At 51.7% G+C, this 19240-nt stretch overlaps 1 protein-coding gene across 2 annotated transcripts; it reads right to left on the minus strand.

Annotated features, from left to right (window-relative positions):
* Nucleotides 1–548: 548 nt before the first annotated feature.
* Nucleotides 549–18375, minus strand: LOC116940817 (uncharacterized). Of its 2 annotated transcripts, XM_076067615.1 has the most exons (8): nt 17444–18375; nt 13353–13538; nt 9729–11820; nt 9048–9439; nt 8233–8321; nt 6323–6546; nt 1999–2047; nt 549–1569 (listed from the first exon to the last, which is right to left on the minus strand). In XM_076067615.1, exons 1-8 carry the CDS (start codon nt 17837–17839, stop codon nt 1332–1334), a joined length of 3666 nt encoding a protein of 1221 aa, XP_075923730.1. In that variant the 5' UTR covers nt 17840–18375; the 3' UTR covers nt 549–1331. The 2 variants fall into 2 exon arrangements, with proteins under 2 accessions (XP_075923730.1, XP_032806934.2); XM_032951043.2 differs by lacking the exon at nt 13353–13538.
* Between the last annotated feature and the right edge of the window lie 865 nt (nt 18376–19240).

The raw sequence follows: 19240 nt of genomic DNA on the forward strand, positions 1-19240 counted from the left end.
TGTTGTCCCCTCGAGAAGCGAGTCGGGTTGTCTCCGGGTTCGCGGGTTCTTCCTGTTACGGGCACAGCGCTTCACACTAAATTGGCCAAACACCTCCAGGCAGCAGGAACCCTCTTGACGATGAGTCTCGAGACTCAGTGGAAGCCTTCCCGAGTAAATAAGAGGGCCTTCTTGTTAATTGCGATGAGGTTGTCCCAACACGAAACATTCGCTTCATTTGTTTTGTTTATCAACTCGACAGTCGCTGCAGCCCGAATTCGCAGCCCCTTTGTCAATCCACTGCTGGATGAAGATCTCCCAAACGTCGCGTCGATCGTTGGTGGACGTTAAGCCATACTTCACCGCGCTGGTCAGTGTGGGTTGGTGAAGGTGGGGCCCCAGGACCTGGTTTGGGTATCACTCGCCACTAATGTTAGCCGTGGTCGGGAATCGAACTCGAGTTACCGAGTTCATGGAGCAAGTGGCCTTCAACAGCACCGATCTATTGCAAGATAGCAATCTCAATGCGAGGTCAGCTTCAGAACAAAGGGTAACTTTTCTACTTTGAATTGAACGTGTTACGTATTAATTTATTGTCATGTACAAATTACACGGTTGTGTTTCATCAGTTCACGTGATGGCAAAGGCAAATTTCCCCGGGTGTCGCCTTCATCCCGTCAACACGGATTAGCACAATCTTTGCCAGGCACAGCACATTCACGAAACACAATGGAATGACGTCACTGGGATAAACAATGAAATCATATTCTTGGTTCTTTCGGTAAAGTCACAGAAGGGAAACAATAAAATAAAAATATAAAACAATAAAATTCTCACGACGTTTCGACTGCAACACAAGTAGTCATCATCAGGTGTGAAAACCACAGCAAGAAAAAAATCAAATTTTCTTGTTGTGGTTTTCACACCTGATGATGACTGCTTGTGTTGCAGTCGAAACGTCGTGAGAATTTTATTGTTTCATATTTTTATTATTTTATTGTTTCCCTTCTACGTGACTTTACCGAAAGAACCAAGAATATGAATCCCTGCAGTCACGAAAGCTTTAAATCAATATGAAATCATATTTTTTTAAAATATGTACGAGACATTTTGCATGCGAGGCTTCTCAATAATCGTTGAACACAAGCCCCTCGTGTCGATGCCAGCGTCTGTAATTGTCAACACGGGCTGTGAGCAGCTGGACGTGCACGGGATGCTCGCTCTCCACGCCGCGCACGTGACTCCGCGGTCATTCAATTCGGAGACAACGCCGGGACCCCCATTCACTCGATCGGTGGTTACGGGGGGTGGGGGGGGGTTCTGGGAACCAGCGGAGCCGGAGAAGCCGCGCGTCACGGCTCGCTCATCCGTCGGAGGGTGGTGACCTTGAGGGGCAGAGGCCAGAACCTGTTCCCGCGTCCCTTCGCGGGGGTCCCGGCCGCGGCGAGCCTGGCCGGCGTGCGGGGGGGTGCCCTGGAGGTGCGGCGCAGGGGGCCCAGGCCCAGCAAGGCGCAGTAGGGGCTGCACTCGTGCAGCGCGCGGAACTGGGTGAGCACGGACGGCGGAAAGTTCCCCCGGACGCCCTGGAACCTGAATAACGCGTGGCGGGTACAGGTGGCACAGGTGGCAGGGGTTATACAGGTGGTAAAGGCGAAGCAGGCAGTAAAGGTGGCATGGGTGATATGTTTGTGCACGTGTGTGTTGGGGAGCGTGAGGGTGGAGCGGTGGCGTAGTGGTTAGCGCACTGGGCTGTGAAGCCGGCAACCTGAGTTCAATATCCGAACCGGTCCTGGGTTTCCCCTCGGTCGACTCGTCCTCATAAAATAGCACCTGGCACTGTGAGTAAACATCAACACTGGGGGTACAAAGGCGGCTGGTTACTGGCCCCATACCCAGTGTGGGCTAAACGTTGTGTTTTTTTTCTCAATAGTCTGTGTGTGAATGCGTGTGCGCGTGTGAGTGTGCGCGTGTGAGTGTGCACGTGTGAGTGTGCGCGCGTGCAGAAGCAAGAGGTCTCACTCCTTGTCCCTGGTGGCGATGCCGACGTCTGTGAGGTGCAGACCCACTCCTAAGAAGCCCAGCGGACACAGAGGCGGGCAGAGCGACGAGGTGAGAACCGGCGAGGCGACGTCACGGAGGGGGTTTGACAGCGCGAGAGGGGAACACCAAACAATCTTGCTGTGACACATCTCCGATTAGCACGGTTGGCTACGTACGGTGCGAACGAAGTTCAACATACTGCCCATAGACTCAACACTACCCATAAACTCAACACTGCACCATAGACTCAACACTGCCCATAGACTCAACACTGCACCATAGACTCAACACTGCCCATAGACTCAACACTGCCCATAGACGCAACACTGTCCATATACTCAACACTATCCAGAGACTCAACACTGCCCATAGACGCAACACTGCCCATAGACGCAACACTGCCCATAGACGCAATACTGCCCATAGACTCAACACTGCCCATAGACTCAACACTGCCCATAGACTCAACACTGCCCATAGACTCAACACTGCCCATAGACGCAACACTGCCCATAGACTCAACACTGCCCATAGACTCAACACTGCCCATAGACTCAACACTGCCCATAAACTTAACACTGCCCATAAACTCAACACTGCCCATAGATATTATATATTATTGGTTCATCTTCTTTGGTTCTTTCGGTAAAGTCACGCAGAATGAGAATAAAATAATAAATTGATAAAATAAAATAACACAATAATATTCTCATGACGTTTCGGCCACAACACAAGCGGCCTTCATCAGGTGAAGGGACGAGACTGTCTGGAGGACAGCGCTGGAGTGAAAAAGCCACGCTCAGATCACGACCTTTAAGCTGTGTGAGAAGAAACAAAGCGCCTTAGAGTCGCGGCATCTCTTCAGAAAGGTGAGAGACTCGATTAGTTGAGCCTTCTTATCCCGGAGTCTGTTGAATGATCTTAAGGTTGTGTGGAATCCCTCCCCGTAGAGGCGGTTAAATTTCGATGTAAAGCTTTCGTGACTGCAAGGATTCATCTTCTTTGGTTCTTTCTTCTTTGGTTCTTTCGGTAAAGAACCAAAGAAGATGAATCCTTGCAGTCACGAAAGCTTTAAATCGAAAAATATTCTTGGTTCTTTCGGTAAAGTCACGTAGAAGGGAAACAATAAAATAATAAAAATATAAAACAATAAAATTCTCACGACGTTTCGATTGCAACACAAGCAATCATCATCAGGTGTCAAAACCACAGCAATAAATTTTGAAAAAAGTGGCGGTTTTTTTAACGTTAGCACCACGGAGAGCGATTTGACAGTTTGTTCAGATGGACGAGTCCATCTATGTTCGGAAAAAAGGAGGGGGGAGACGAAAATTATGGATGCGGTCTGAAAGCCACCATAAGCGTGAACAATCAATTAAGACCCGAAATGGTTGATCAAATCCTTCCAATGATTGCTAAGCCAGAATCCATCTTCTCGGTTGAAATTGTCTCTGCGTTTGTATATGTGGATAGCCTCATGAACGAATCTCTCATGGTAGCCAGATGGCTTGCAAAGAACCTCTGTCTTGGCGAAGTCAATGTCATGTGAGCCTACTGAATTATAACAGTGATCTGCCACGGCCGAGGTGTTGGTCCTACCGTGTTTTAGGTCTGCTTTGTGTTCACGAATGCAGTCCGAGATATGTCGTTTGGTTTCTCCAATGTAACTACTACCACAGAGGCAACTTAGTTTGTAGACGCCAGGGTACTGTATGTCCGGAATCCCATCTTTTACAGATGGAACCAGATCACGGATTTTATGTAATGTGTTGAATCCGACCTGGATCTTGTGTTTATTCAAGATTTTGGAGATCTTTTTTGTGATCCCCGCAATGTAGGGTAAAGTGATGGTTTTGAAAGGCTCCTCAAGAGGGTCCTTCTTCATCGTTGGAGTGATAGCTTTGCGGATTGTGTAGTCGGAGTAACCATTAGCCTTAAGAGCTTGGTGTACGTGCTTGAGTTCACTGGCTATGTGTTCCTGGTCGGATATGCATTGGGCTCTATGGTGCAGAGTCTTGATGAGGGAATTCTTCTGGGATGGATGGTGGTGGGAATCCGGTTTCAGGTAAGCATCCGTATGGGTAGCTTTCCTGTAGACAGAGTGGCTCATTGAACCATCACGTCTCTTTTTTATTAGGATATCCAAAAAAGGTAGCTTGCCATCTTTTTCGACTTCCATGGTAAATCTGATGGCTGGGTGTATGGAATTGATGTGGTCGAAGAATTAGTCTCGAGCAGGCCGGCCATGTGGCCAGATGATAAAAGTGTCATCCACGTACCTCTTCCATAAGGTCGGGCGTCGGGTGGCAGTCTGGATGGCGTCAGTCTCAAATTTGTCCATGAAAATGTTGGCTATAACCGGAGATAGGGGGGAGCCCATTGGGGTGCCCTCAGTTTGTTTGTAAAAAGTTCCATTCCAAGTGAAAAAAAAACTGCCCATAGACTCAACACTTCCCATAAATTCAACACTGCCCATAGACTAACACTACCCATCCACTCAACACTGTCCATAGACTCAACACTGCCCATAGACTCAACACTGCCCATAAACTCAACACTACCCATAGACTCAGCACTGCCCATAAACTCAACACTGCCCATAGACTAACATTACCCATCCACTCATCACTGCCCATAGACGCAACACTGCCCATAAACTCAACACTGCCCATAGACTCAACACTGCACCTTCGATTAGCACGGTTGGTTACGTACGGTACACCCCTAGCTGCCACTGCTATTAATTGGCGTAAAATAAAATGTTTCACTCCGGATGACGCTGCAAAGTATTATCTGTATTTTTATTTAGCGTGCTGATCTTAAAGGTGCATTGAAAAATTTGATACTCCGACTGATGCTTCTGTTGTTGTGGAGTAACTCATGCAGCCAGCTATGGCTCTAGGATTTGGTGTTACATGTTATTTATGTAGTTTATTGTAAAAATTCGGTCACAGTCCCTGTGATCACTGTTACGTTGCAATTATGGCTTTATTTTTTGGTGATTTCGAAAACGTTTTTTGGTTTGGACATGTTTGTTTTGTTGTAGTACGCAGTTAGACTGATGGCCTTAATCTAAGTTTTCTTGTGGTTGTTGTTTGACTTGCATCCCACTGGGATTTTTTGCACACAGCGTTGGTGGTGTACGGTGCTTTTTTCAGGAATATTTTGCTGTTTTTTTCATGGATTTTCTGTTTGCACAGTCACAAAGTCACTTTAAGATGTTTTTCTTGTTCGTATTTTTGTGTTTTTGTTTGTTGTGGTTGCACCCGATTCAAGAGCCGAATGGCTCACAGGGCTATACCAAAATAAAGAAACTGAAACTGAAATAAGTTTAGCATACGTACTGCCTATAGACTAACACTGCCCACAGACGCAACACAGCATCAACAACCAGGCGCTCAGTGGACGAACCAGCGCCCCCTGCTGCCAGTAGCCGCGGTTCGACTCCAGCGGCCACAACGGGCAGGACAAGCGAACAGCGTGCCACGGGGGCCCACCGGGCACGGCTCAGCCACGGGCACCCACCGGGCACGGCTCAGCCACGCACTAAGTGGGCATGGCACAGCAAGGTACCCAGTGGACATGGCTCAGCCACGCACTAAGTGGGCATGGCTCAGCCACTTACCCACCGGGCATGGCTCAGCCACGCACCCACCGGGCATGGCTGAGCCAGGTACCCACCGGGCACACAGCCCCCCCCCCCCCTCTCTCTCTTCGCCTTGTCCAAACGTCCCCAGCCGGGCCCCCCTCTCTGGCATCCGCTCCACAGCCGCCGCTCTGCGACTCTCCCCCAGGTGGCAGCGAAGCGGAGGAGTCACGCCACCGCCACCTGCGACTCGCGGCAGGTGGCACTGTGGTTGCCCCACCCGACGAGGTTGCCCGCTACCCCGGGCCAACTCACTCCATCTCCCGACACACTGCTGCTCTTCCTCTTCTCATTTACTCTTACTATTGTTATTGTTATTCGTGATTGTTTTGCTCATCCCTGCGCTGCTTTTTGGCTCACGTCATTTGTCGACAGCTGTTTTGGCAGCGGCGGCGCACAAAGCACAGGCAACGCGACAGCGCGACGCCTCCGTCAGTAGCCAACAACCACCGTGGGCCATTCAAAGGGAAACAATCGGGAAAGTGGCGACGCGCCGGGCCCTCCCTTCCTCTCCAGTCGCGGCGAAGAAAGGGGCCATCGCCCGAAACGTCGCCTCACTATACAAGGTCACGCGGTGCTACGGACGAACGTGCCGAGCAATCCGAGCCCTCGCCGTCGTCATGTGCGTCGGTCGCTGTTCCCCCGCGCCGCAATCACCCTGCAGGTCGGTGACGAGGAGGCAGCCGCCGCAGCGTGCGAACACCCAGTGCTGGAAGGCGACGCACTTCATGCCGGCCTCGCTCGGGGCCCCCGCGGCGCCGGCGCTGAGCTCCCTCCCGTCGCGAGGGGAGTACTTCGTGAAGCGTCCCGGCAGCTGCGCCTCCACGGTGGAGTGAGCGGCGGCGCGGCCGGGACGCGTCAGCAGGAACAGCGGGAGGACCCTGCGGCAGGACGGGGGAGAGAGACGGGGGGTCGTGGTGGTGGTGGTGGTGGAGTGAGGGGAGAGAGAGACGGGGGGTGGTGGTGGTGGTGGTGTAAGGGGAGAGAGACGGGGGGTGGTGGTGGTGGAGTAAGGGGAGAGAGAGACAGGGGGTGGTGGTGGTGTTGGAGTAAGGGGAGAGAGAGACAGGGGGTGATGGTGGTGGTGGAGTAAGGGGAGAGAGACGGGGGGTGGTGGTGGTAGAGTAAGGGGAGAGAGAGACAGGGGGGGGGGTGGTGGAGTGAGGGGAGAGAGAGACGGGGGGGGTGGTGGTGGTGGAGTAAGGGGAGAGAGAGACGGGGGGTAGTGGTGGTGGTGGTGGAGTAAGGGGAGAGAGAGACGGGGGGGGGGGGGTGGTGGTGGAGTAAGGGGAGAGAGAGACAGGGGGGGGGAGTGGTGGAGTGAGGGGAGAGAGAGACAGGGGGTGGTGGTGGTGGTGGTGGAGTAAGAGGGGAGAGAGAGACGGGGGGTGGTGGTGGTGGTGGAGTAAGGGGAGAGAGAGACGGGGGGGGGGGTGGTGGTGGTGGAGTAAGGGGAGAGAGAGACGGGGGGGGGGGTGGTGGTGGTGGAGTAAGGGGAGAGAGAGACGGGGGGGGGGGTGGTGGTGGTGGTGGAGTAAGGGGAGAGAGAGACGGGGGGTGATGGTGGTGGTGGAGTAAGGGGAGAGAGAGACAGGGGGTGGTGGTGGAGTAAGGGGAGAGAGAGACAGGGGGGGGGGGGTGGTGGAGTGAGGGGAGAGAGAGACAGGGGGTGGTGGTGGTGGTGGAGTAAGAGGGGAGAGAGAGACGGGGGGTGGTGGTGGTGGTGGAGTAAGAGGGGAGAGAGAGACGGGGGGTGGTGGTGGTGGTGGAGTAAGGGGAGAGAGAGACGGGGGGGGGGGGTGGTGGTGGTGGAGTAAGGGGAGAGAGAGACGGGGGGGGGGGTGGTGGTGGTGGTGGAGTAAGGGGAGAGAGAGACGGGGGGTGATGGTGGTGGTGGAGTAAGGGGAGAGAGAGACAGGGGGTGGTGGTGGAGTAAGGGGAGAGAGAGACAGGGGGGGGGGGGTGGTGGAGTGAGGGGAGAGAGAGACAGGGGGTGGTGGTGGAGTAAGAGGGGAGAGAGAGACGGGGGGTGGTGGTGGTGGTGGAGTAAGAGGGGAGAGAGAGACGGGGGGTGGTGGTGGTGGTGGAGTAAGGGGAGAGAGAGACGGGGGGGGGGGTGGTGGTGGTGGAGTAAGGGGAGAGAGAGACGGGGGGGGGGGGGTGGTGGTGGTGGTGGAGTAAGGGGAGAGAGAGACGGGGGGTGATGGTGGTGGTGGAGTGAGGGGAGAGAGAGACAGGGGGTGGTGGTGGAGTAAGGGGAGAGAGAGACAGGGGGTGGTGGTGGAGTAAGGGGAGAGAGAGACGGGGGTGGTGGTGGTGGAGTAAGGGGAGAGAGAGACGGGGGTGGTGGTGGTGGAGTTAGAGGAGATTGAGGATGATTCTTGTGGAAGGAGAGAGACAGGACCACTGCTCTACAAGTTTTATTGTATAGCAGTGGTGGTCGGTTGATTGGTTTCCTCGTGGATGAGGGGTAGCTGAGGAGATAGCTAAGGAGGTAGCTGTGGAGGTAGATGAGGAGGTAGCTGAGGAGGTAGCTGAGGAGGTAGCTGAGAGGTGGCGACGCTCACTCGGGAGTGGAGCCGAACCCGGGCAGCGCCGAAGCCTCTAGGGCGAAGCGGCGGCACAGCTGACGCGCGGCTCCCTGCACCCAGCACTCCTGCTCGCACACACACACAAGACAAAGCCCCCCCGTGTAGCCTTTAGCAGGCTGTTGGGGCAAGTGTTGTTAGCCAGCACCTGTTCAGGCCGGGACGACACAGTGGGGTGATGTAGCCGCCTTTGTCTCCCCATTTCTGATGTTTACACACCGCATCATACCCATTTAAGGCTGAGTCGACCTAGGGGAGGCCCACACAAGCTCACATACGCATGCAACACACACACACACACATGTAGAGACACCGCATATCCTACAAGCAAAGATCTGATGTGTATGGATGAAGCGGAGATACCTGACCACGGCAAATATCAGGGGTGAGTGATCAATGGGAACTTCGCCCAGGGATCGGAGCTGGTCCTGGGCCACACAACTTCAACAATCTGCACTGACCAGTGCGGTAAAGGGAGGCCTTCATCCAGCAGTGGATTGATCATGGCTGCTGCTGTTTGCTGATGATAATTACAATGAAGATGTGGGCTGAATTGCTCACTAAATATTTTCGGGGTTGCCGGTCGACTGAATTCGGTTGAAAGGGACAAGTCGTGGCCACAGACTTAGCGAGAGCTATACCAGATGTGGTGTGCCGGGTGTGGACACATGTTTGGCGCCTCTGCATCGGACAGAACAGGCCGATATTAATCCCTGAGGTCGACGACGACGACGCTGCTGATGATGATGATGCTGATGATGATGCGGCGCAAGCATGAACCCTGCCGCTCTCACCTGCACCGCCAACCTGCGGTTGCTCTCCACCAGCTGGGGGCCAGGGTGGCCGCCCTCCCCCAGGGCGCTGTGGACCTTGACGACGCACGCGGCGCCCACCCCGAACGGTGGGCACAGCCCCTCGACGACGACGGCGCGGTGCGCCCGGCGTCTCATCCCCTCGCCCATCGCCGCCGCGTCGCTCTCGACCCGGCCGGGCACCGCCGGCCCCCAGCGCGCGACGGGCACGGCCGGAGGGCGCCGCGTGGGGAGGGCCCCGGCGGCGGTGGTGGCGGTGCCGCCACGGGAGATCGGGAGTGGGCCCGGATTGCGCTCCGCATCTGGGCTCGGCTCCTGGTTCAGGTACTGCGGCCCGAACACGAGCTCCCTGAGCTCCGCGATTTCCCACGAGCCTGGAGTTGAGTTTGAGAAGCCGATTCGTCGTCATCATCATCGTGGTCATCGTACGATCATCGTCGTCGTCGTCATTATTATATAACTGTCACCGTTCCCGTTACTGCAATCAATCACCCATCATCACCCATCATTCGCAAAATAGATTGCTCCGCGATGAAGAATACCCATTGAGTTATTGCTATGTTTTACTTCTACCAGCATCAATAATCACATCCTAAATTATCACCACAACATCCATCATCATCATGATCCATCCGCACCCTGTGTGCATCGCTCCACTCTCACCGGTGGCCGCTGGGATTAGCGCCGCGGGGTGGAGGTTGTTCTGAAAAGAGTTTGGCTCCAACCCAGGGCCTCCTCGTTCCAGTTCAAGATCCAGTCCTCCTCGACCCAGCTCCATCTCGGGTCTTTGGTCCAGCTCCATTCCAGGTTTCTGCTCCAACCTCTTCCCAGATGTTTTCTCCAACTTTGCCTGGAGTCTTTGCTCCACCTCCATCTCAGGTTTATGCTCCAGATCCAATACCGGTTTTTGCAGCAACTCCATCCCAGGTATTTGCCCAACTTTCAACCGAGATTTTGTTTCTAACTCCACCTCAGATTTTTTCTCAAGGTCCATCCTCGGTCTTTGCTCCACTTCCAGCTCAAGTTTTTGCTCCACCTCCAATCCAGGCTTTCCGTCCAGCTCCGTCCCAGGTCCTCCTCGCTCCCGCTCCAGGCCCAGACCCGATCCTGGCTGTAGCTCCGCGTTGCTCTCCTGCCCCGGCGCCTCCTCGATATGTGGGGCCTTTGATTTGACGGCCTTCAGGGAGTCTCGGCGATTGCCGACGAAATCATCGGAGACCATCATAGAACCATTGCAGACTTCTCCAGAATTGTCGTCCGCCTTTGCGTGATCGTTCACAACCATCACGGAATCGCTACAATCAACGGCGGAGTGATCGCAGACCAGCGCCGCACCATCGCAGATTGGTTGTTGCAACACTCTGCACGAGGATGATGATGACGACGTGGAAGAGGAAGTGGGATACCTCTTCGCTGGCAGAGGCTGCCTCTTTAGAATTCGCTTCACTCCTTCCCGGGAATATCCGTCTTGGTCTCCTCTTCCTCCTCCTCCTTCTACCCGTCGTGATGAGGCAACCTCGTCCTGCCTCGTGTCGGCTCGCCGCTCTAGACCATCGTCATTCCGTGTGACGAGTGACGCCACGTTCACCTCATCCGCCTCGTCATCGTTCTGCTGCGTGTCGCCACTGCCCGTGTGTTCGGGGTGTGCGGGAGCGTGGTGTGTTGGTGTGCGTATGGGGCGTGGGGTTGGGTGTTTGATGTGCGGCGGTGTGTGTTGTGGGTGTGGGGGACGGTGTTCACGGTGTGGGGGTGTGTGTGGAGGTGTGTGTGGGGGTGTGTGTGGGGGGGTTTGTTCAGAGTGTGGGGGTGTGCGTGGGGGTGTGTGTTCAGAGTGTGGGGGTGTGTGTGGGGGTGTGTGTGGGTGTGTGTGTTCAGAGTGTGGGGGTGTGCGTGAGGGTGTGTGTGGGGGTGTGTGTGGTGGTGTGTGTTCAGAGTGTGGGGGTGTGTGTGGGGGTGTGTGTGGGGGTGTGTGTTCAGAGTGTGGGGGTGTGCGTGGGGGTGTGTGTGGGGGTGTGTGTTCAGAGTGTGGGGGTGTGTGTGGTGGTGTGTGTGGGGGTGTGTGTGGTGGTGTGTGTTCAGAGTGTGGGGGTGTGTGTGGGGGTGTGTGTGGGGGTGTGTGTTCAGAGTGTGGGGGTGTGTGTGGGTGTGTGTGTGGGGGTGTGTGTGGGGGTGTGTGTGGGGGTGTGTGTTCAGAGTGTGGGGGTGTGTGTGGAGGTGTGTGTGGTGGTGTGTGTGGGTGTGTGTGTAGGGGTGTGTGTTCAGAGTGTGGGGGTGTGTGTGGGGGTGTATGTGGGGGTGTGTGTTCAGAGTGTGGTGGTGTGTGTGGGGGTGTGTGTTCAGAGTGTGTGGGTGTGTGTGGGGGTGTGTGTGGGGGTGTGTGTTCAGAGTGTGGAGGTGTGTGTAGGGGTGTGTGTGGGGGTGTGTGTGGGGGTGTGTGTGGGGGTGTGTGTTCAGGGTGTGGGGGTGTGTGTGGGGGTGTGTGTGGGGGTGTGTGTGGGGGTGTGTGTGGGGGTGTGTGTGGGGGTGTGTGTTCAGGGTGTTCAGGGTGTTCAGGGCACTGTGGTTCTGGTCGCTCCCTCGACCCAGCCGCCTGCTCCGCTCCCATTCCCGCTCCTGGTTTCGATCTCCCGGCATCTATCGCTCGGCCCCCCTCTTCTCGAGGACCCCCCATCTCGCGCACCGAGCCCCCCAATACCCGCGTGCGCATCCTTTGCACGGAGTTGGCGAAGTCCGTGACAATCGCCACCTCCAGTCTCTGTGACGCCAAAGGGGGGTGGGGGGGGGGGCACGTGGTCCATAACGTCATTAACATCATCATTCCTCATTAATACAATCGACAGCATTTGAGCGATATATTGGCACGTGCAAACAATACTTTTTTGTAAGATTACAAACATTTCGGCGGTGGTCATCAACACGTGCTATTGACATGGATCAATTACTTCATCGCCACCACCACCGCCACCACCGTAGCTACAGTGGGTGAGTGGCCGCTGCCTGGCAGCTGGACAAGAGCCACAGGCGACGCTTCCGTGATATCTCGTGCAAGCTGCTGGACCCAACAACAATCAGCAAGGAGGAGGAGGAGGAGGCCAGACATCTCATTTCCTGGCTACCACTTCATTTTTATTCCTAACCATCGGACACCGTCCCTTCAATGGTCGTGACACGCCGCGGTGGCGAGGAGATGTTACCTCTCTTCCCGTGGGTTCGATCCCGGACCCTGGCGATGCCTGTTGTTGTATATTTGGAGTTCGCGTGTTCTCTCTCTCTCTATCCGTGGCGGTCGTGTGGATTTTTCTCCGGGTTCCTCCGGTTTAGCCCTCCACAGTTAGACAAATCTGCTTAGATTATTTGGCTTATGTAAGCTATCATGTGTGACCAGGTTGCCTCTAGAAAACAGCCAAGAGCTCGGTGCGCTTGAGCTGGTAAAATAAAATAGTTTAGTGACGGGTCTGCCCAAGCCGCACAAACTCTTCTTACGGCGACTTGAGACTGTGTAACAAAATGTTTTTTTTTTTTCCTGGGAAGTGTTATTTCCTAATTGCTCATGCCTCAATAGTACAAAAAATGGCTATTACTTGAAGGCTGCCGACTCCTTATCTACAGCTCCGACAAATTGTTTCCTAAGGCCCAATTTGCTGTGCAGTGGTGGCATCAGCACCTCCCGGGGGTCCACCAGTGGCTCCCACTTGACGTTGTTCCTCCCCACAGAGAACTCGGTCCGCTGTGGCCAGTCCCGCCTGTGGTAGTGCGCCTTGGTGTCTAAATCTTTTGTTGTAATTTTTGTATTACTTTAGTATAAATGCATGTACATTTTGATTAATATGTTGTTTTTTTCTGACTTTATGTGAACGAAAAGACACAAATTCGCCCGTTTTCTCATTTAAAATAAGTAAATTTCTAAATATCACTGTCCTGGTCACAAAAGCAAAGTTTGTGGGGAATAATAGCCATTTTCTATACTTTTTAGGCATAAGCAATAACGATATAACACTTACTACCCAGGAACAAAAATTGTGTTACATTGTGTTGTTATTATTGTAAACAGTTCGCATGATACCATTATCCTGCGTGTGTTCTCTAATCCACCTGGACCTCTCGATGTAATTCCGAGCGTCCATCTCCCCGTGATTCTCTGCGCACTCTGTCGGCTTTGTTCCGTAACTTCTCCGGCATGGCCACGTTGCCCATGATCAACGCGTGATAGCAAGCAAGCAAGCAAGCGCCACGCACTGTCAACACCACTGGCTTCTTCTAGGCCACATCGCTCCCGCTGCCCCTCACCATCAAGTTCAGCGGGGTCAAATAAGCGCTGTTCCCACCCCGCTCTTGTTCATCCTCTTTATCTCGTCGCTTTGATCCCGGTTCGCATTCAATAGCCGTCCCAGGCAGCATACACACAGTCCGCTCCGTGGGTTCCCAGCGGTGTCCCGCCAACCCGATGTCTCCATGTGATTCGCATATCCCCGTCTGTTTACACATTAGTACAGTCGTCACACAATATCTGTTTAACGTTTCCGTAACTTCAGTTTGTAATTGCGGATACGATCAGTCTCAAAATTATCTGCCCGAGCTGACTTACATTGCAGGAAATGTATGATTTATGTTCGCGGAATATTCTCCATATCTCATGTGGTGCTACAGTTGCTATCGCTATGGTTTTAAAATGTTTAATTGCTGTAACTTCATTTAAATAAATCAAAACTAGTGCCAGTTAAAAGGGTAAAACCTATTCCTATATCTTGTTTCTGGCAAAGGAGGTCTCATAATGTAAATGCTCACCCCGAGCCCTCAATACTCTGATAGTGCGCTGTTTTTGAGTTGTACGCCTTTTGGCGTCTTCTGGTCCAACACCAATGGAGACGAGGCTCTAAGAAAAGCTGTCTCGGGTGTGGACCAATCAAATTCAAGGACAGTGCATATTATTATCAGAGTTGTCTTTTTTGTTTGCATTTTGACTGCTTGTGTTGTGGTTATTGCAAACATGATGCCTTGAATAAAGGTGTCAGTTTTTGTGCCAGTTAAAAGGGTAAAACCTATTCCTATATCTTGTTTCTGACAAAGGAGGTCTCATAATGTAAATGCTCACCCCGAGCCCTCAATACTCTGATAGTGCGCTGTTTTTGAGTTGTACGCCTTTTGGCGTCTTCTGGTCCAATACCAATGGAGACTAGGCTCTAAGAAAAGCTGTCTCGGGTGTGGACCAATCAAATTCAAGGGCAGTGCATATTATTATCAGAGTTGTCTTTTTTGTTTGCATTTTGACTGCTTGTGTTGTGGTTATTGCAAACATGATGCCTTGAATAAAGGTGTCAGTTTTTGTGCCAGTTAAAAGGGTAAAACCTATTCCTAAATCAAAACTACTTTTGTAATGTTGATAAACCAGGTCACTAACTCTTCCCATAAACTCATCCTGGGTCTCTTGAGTTCTGACCTGGCCAGACGAAATCAACTTGAGACGTTGGTTCGCCGACTCCTTAAACATTACCTTAGATTAAAAAAAATAGTATCTATCCTGAACCTAACCCTGGCAGCCTTCTCTCGAACTTACTTATCCTGCAGTTCATTCCCATCGATCGTTATCCCGATTCAAGAGCCGAATGGCTCACAGAACTATACCAAAATAAACTGAACTGAAAAATAACAACTGAACTGAACGTTATGGCGACCGTGTCACACATCAGCTCATCTGAGCCAAGGGTATTCTCATCATCATCATCATCGTCGTCATTCCACAAATCGTAAACTAAACAAACCCACGAGGCTCCACGCGTGCGGGTGCATGATGACCGTGAACATTGACATGCACAGCCCTCTACTGCTGCAGCACTGCGTGGTGATGATTGATGATGAGTTTGTGGAGGACGATCGTTCCGGCAATGTTGTTATTATTATAGCGACCCTTTGCCCCGAGAAGAGACAACACGGCCCCCTTCATTAACACGTTTCCTACACGTAAAAAAAGAGCGTCTTCTTACATAATCCATCTTGCAGCGTCGCGGCCTTCTAGAAGAAATAGGTCAGGTGATGTTATTGTTGTTGGTGGTGGTGGTGGTGAAGTTATTTATGATGCAACAGCCGTTGTGCTGCTGATGCTGTTGCTGATGGTGCTATTTCTGTGGAAATTGATCACGACGCATCTATTCATGGTGTGGGTGATGATGACGCAGCTGCTTATCGTGAGGCATATGATGTTTTTTTGCTGCTTTTGTTATGATGATGTTGATACGGCTGCTGCTGCTAATGAAGATGATGCCGATCCTGATGGAACCATGGTTGTTGAGTTGCTCCTGATGATGCTACTGATTATCCAAAATTTGGGGATTTTTTGGGTTAGATCGTGTAATTAATCAAATGTGTCGTTAAACCCGCCTCCACCCGACACAACCAATTAGTAAAGGTGTCACGTAAACAGAACGTGGCCAATTCGTTTCTAGTACAGCACACCGGTGTGTTGGAGAGCCTAGCCACAACATTTACAATCTGAGTACGACGTTTCGCCAGTAATTACAACTTGCTTCATCAAATAGCTCTACCAACGGTAATCTCTATTGAAGTATGGTGGCTTGTATAGGCGTGCATTTAAACAATGAATTACTTGATGATACGCTTCCACACAGCACTAAGTCGGTAGCTATCCGAACGGTTAAAATTATTTTTATTTCTTTTGTTTTGCACAACACTTCAACATTATCATTTGGGAGAATTTAATATTTTTCTGATGTTCTTTTAGTCTAGTGAATGATCAGCACGAGACTAAAAGAACATCAGAGAAATTTTAAATTATCCCAAATACAATTGTCAGCAGCAGCAAAACACGCGTGGAAACAAGGACACTCAGTTGATTTTGATAATGTTGAAGTTCTGTGCAATACTAGCTACTACTGGCCAAGACTAATGAGATAATCTATTGAAATTGAAAGAAATCAAAATAACTTTAACAGTTTGGATATCTACAACCTTAGTGCTGCGTGGAAGCAAATAATTAAATAATGCATTATTTTAATGCATGCCTACAAAGGGCAGCGTACTTCAAAAGGGATTACCGTTGGGAGGGCTATTTTAATAAACACAATAGACAGGAAGGACAAGTTCAAAGGGCCTGCATAATGCACATGCATAATGTACGTTGCCTCTGTAATCCCGCCCGCCCCCATTATTGTGCTAAAGCGCAGAAGGGTGGTCAACACATCTACGCCTCTATATAAGGAACGAGTAAGACTTCTCCACAAATCTGGCTGTCGCCTGATGAAGCTAGTTGTAATTACTGGCGAAACGTCGTACTCAGATTGTAAATGTTGTGGCTTGGCTCTCCAACACACCGGTGTGCTGTGCTAGTGACGAATTGGCCACGTTCTGTTTACGTGACAACCCTTACTAGTTGGCTGTGTCGGGTCGTGGCGAGTTTTAATGACACATTAATATAGTTACGCGATCTAACCCCAAAAACCTCTATTATGGATAATATTTATTTGGTGTTCTTTTAGTCTCGTGCTGATAATTCGTCCTGTTTGCCCAACATATAATTTGCCACAAGTGTAATTAATCCTGTACACACTTTCTGCTGATAGCTTCGGTAATACATCTTTTGTACCAGATATTAATTTCTGTATTTTATGTACCGTGCCAAATCTGACTCGGATGTTTTGTTTTCAAAACATCTGGCTAGTTTATCAGTTACTCCCGCAATGTACGGTATTTTAATAGTTTTAATTGCTTGGGCAGTTTCAATGCTCTTGTTATTGTATTTGGTTTGGGCATGCCATGGCCTGTTGATGTGTGCATCATCGTGACCGTTCAATTGCAGCGCTTCTTCAACATGTTTAATTTCACTTCTCAGACTGTCACCATCTGACACTTTCTTAGCCCGATGAATGAGCGTCTTGATGAGAGCGAATTTCTGTGCGGGGTGATGGTGTGGCTCTGCATTCTGATATGCGTCAGTGTGCCTTTTCTTTCGGTAAACGCTTTGTGTCATTTTACCATTTCGACCTCATCTGAGCAGAATATACATAAATGTTAGAGTTCTGTCAGCTTCCAGTTGAGATTATTTAGAAATTCGTCAAGTGTATCTTTGCCGTGTGGCCAGACCACCAATGTGTCATCCACATATATAAACCTGATTATGTCGACATTGAAACAACAGCAGTTTGATGCATCCACGTCTTCTGGTGATTATGCTGCCGATACGAATGACGATGCTAACGATCATGAAGCTGCTGCTGCTGCTGATACGGACGATGATGTTAATGAAGCTACTGCTGCTGATGATCGTGAAGCTTTATGAAACGGCTGTTATTGATTGAGCTATTGACGCAGATACTCACGTTGATGCTGCTAATGATGGTGACGACGACTGGCACCGCAACCCTCACCTTGAGAAGGGGCGCGTGGCCCTGCCGTCGTCCCCTGGGCTCACCCCTCACGGTCAACTCGGAGCGAGTGAGCAGCGACGAGACTACCGAGTACATGGGTGCTGTGAACGCAGTGACGAGGCACCAGTACACGCGCTCCTTCCACTTCTCTTGGCCTTCATCATCATCAGCAGCGTCCTCCTCACCACCACCACCACCCTTCGCCTCTTCCCCGTTCTTTTTTCTCGCCAGCTCGCTGGATCGTGTCGTCCCCTTGCCCCTAGGGCAATTGACCATAGCCACGGGGCAATTGCTAGCAGTCCTCTGGTCTGGAAGGGGTAGCGCAGGTAAATGAGTCGTGCACGTGTGAATGGCCATCATCGCTCCGACTGCCAGCTTTTCTGTCGAGGTATTCATGGTGCTTGCTTGTCTTATTAGAATCCTTAATTAATAGAAGTTATGTGATTGAGCCTTACGATTTAGTGGTCGATGTTAAGGTGCAAACGCATAGTCGCACCTATCAATTAATTTCATTCATTCAGACGTTCTAATTTTGGAACCACGATCTTCCTTAAAAAGGGTCCGTTGCCCGAAACGTCAAAAAATGTTTAAACCTTCAGTGACGGGAGAAAACCAATCACATCCTGAATCTGTATTATTTTTAACGTCAATGTTAATGCTGTTGTTGTTATTTTAAAAATGTAATCGTATTGAGGGTGCAAACGACTCGCACGCTTTGACGATCGTTACTCAACGCCCCCAGTGGGCCTGCGAGAGAGAATAGAGACGCCGCGCCCTGCTGCGTGTTTGGAGTTCCACGGCAGGAGACCCCCACGGTGGTGGTGGTGGTGGTCGCTGCTGGCTCCGTCTCTCCCCGCTGCTGGCGGGTAGCGCTTTTAAAGGACACCGCCACTTCTACCCCCCACCACCACCTCACCCGGGATTAGGAGTGCCACCCCCTCCCTCCACACCGCCACTCCCCCACTGGTACCATCATCACCCATCACCAAGCACCACTATCATCAGCGTTATTATTCACTGCCCTTATCCATCACCGTTGCTCGCAGTGCGACCAGCTGCCCACATCCTCACCCAGCCATCGCCACCACCGTCCGTCTCAAGTGAGTTGCCACCAGCGTCACCCGCCACCATCACAATCGCCATCACGTTAGCGCACCGCCAATGCTGCAAGTTCCTTCCACAACTAACACCACCACAGCCAAAAACAACATCGCCCACCATCACTACCACGCACCGCGACTGTTATCATCATCATCACCACCACCACCCATCACCACCGCCAATCACCACCACCCATCATCACCACCACCACAATCACCCACTACCTTCATCAACACCATCACTACCTATACACTCACAATCACCACTTCAATTGCCCGCCCATTATAACCATCACACCCCACCGCCGCCGCCACCACCACCATCGCCTCTCCCCGCCCCTCCAGCACAGATCCTATTTATAACGCGAGCATCAGTACCCCCCCCCTGACCCTCCTTCCCCTACACCCCCCCCCCCCCCCCCCAAGTGGCCCCGTTATCTGGACGAGGATATCCCTGCCCAGACCCCGTGCCAGCGTCTCGCGGGGCAAGAATCCAACACCAGAAACGACGCCAGAGGTCGCCGCTAAGGGTAGAGGGCATCTCGCTCTCTGCTAACTAGAGGGCATCTCGCTCTCTCCTAACTAGAGGGCATCTCTCTCTCTACTAACTAGAGGGCATCTCGCTCTCTACTAACTAGAGGGCATCTCTCTACTAACTAGAGGGCATCTCTCTCTCTACTAACTAGAGGGCATCTCG

Source organism: Petromyzon marinus, chromosome 1 (genome assembly GCF_048934315.1).
Source record: "Petromyzon marinus isolate PM22_M1 ecotype Great Lakes invasive population chromosome 1, UKy_Petmar_22M1.pri1.0, whole genome shotgun sequence".
In the NCBI taxonomy this organism is placed as follows: domain Eukaryota; kingdom Metazoa; phylum Chordata; class Hyperoartia; order Petromyzontiformes; family Petromyzontidae; genus Petromyzon; species Petromyzon marinus.

Coding starts and splice junctions, on each gene's coding strand:
- LOC116940817 (XM_076067615.1), bottom strand. CDS start 17,839: ATGAATACCTCGACAGAAAAGCTGGCAGTCGGAGCGATGATGGCCATT. Junction 8,322..9,047: donor ACCGCAGGTTGGCGGTGCAG/GTGAGAGCGGCA, acceptor GTGTGCGAGCAG/GAGTGCTGGGTGCAGGGAGC. Junction 6,547..8,232: donor GGGTTCGGCTCCACTCCCGA/GTGAGCGTCGCC, acceptor GTCCTGCCGCAG/GGTCCTCCCGCTGTTCCTGC.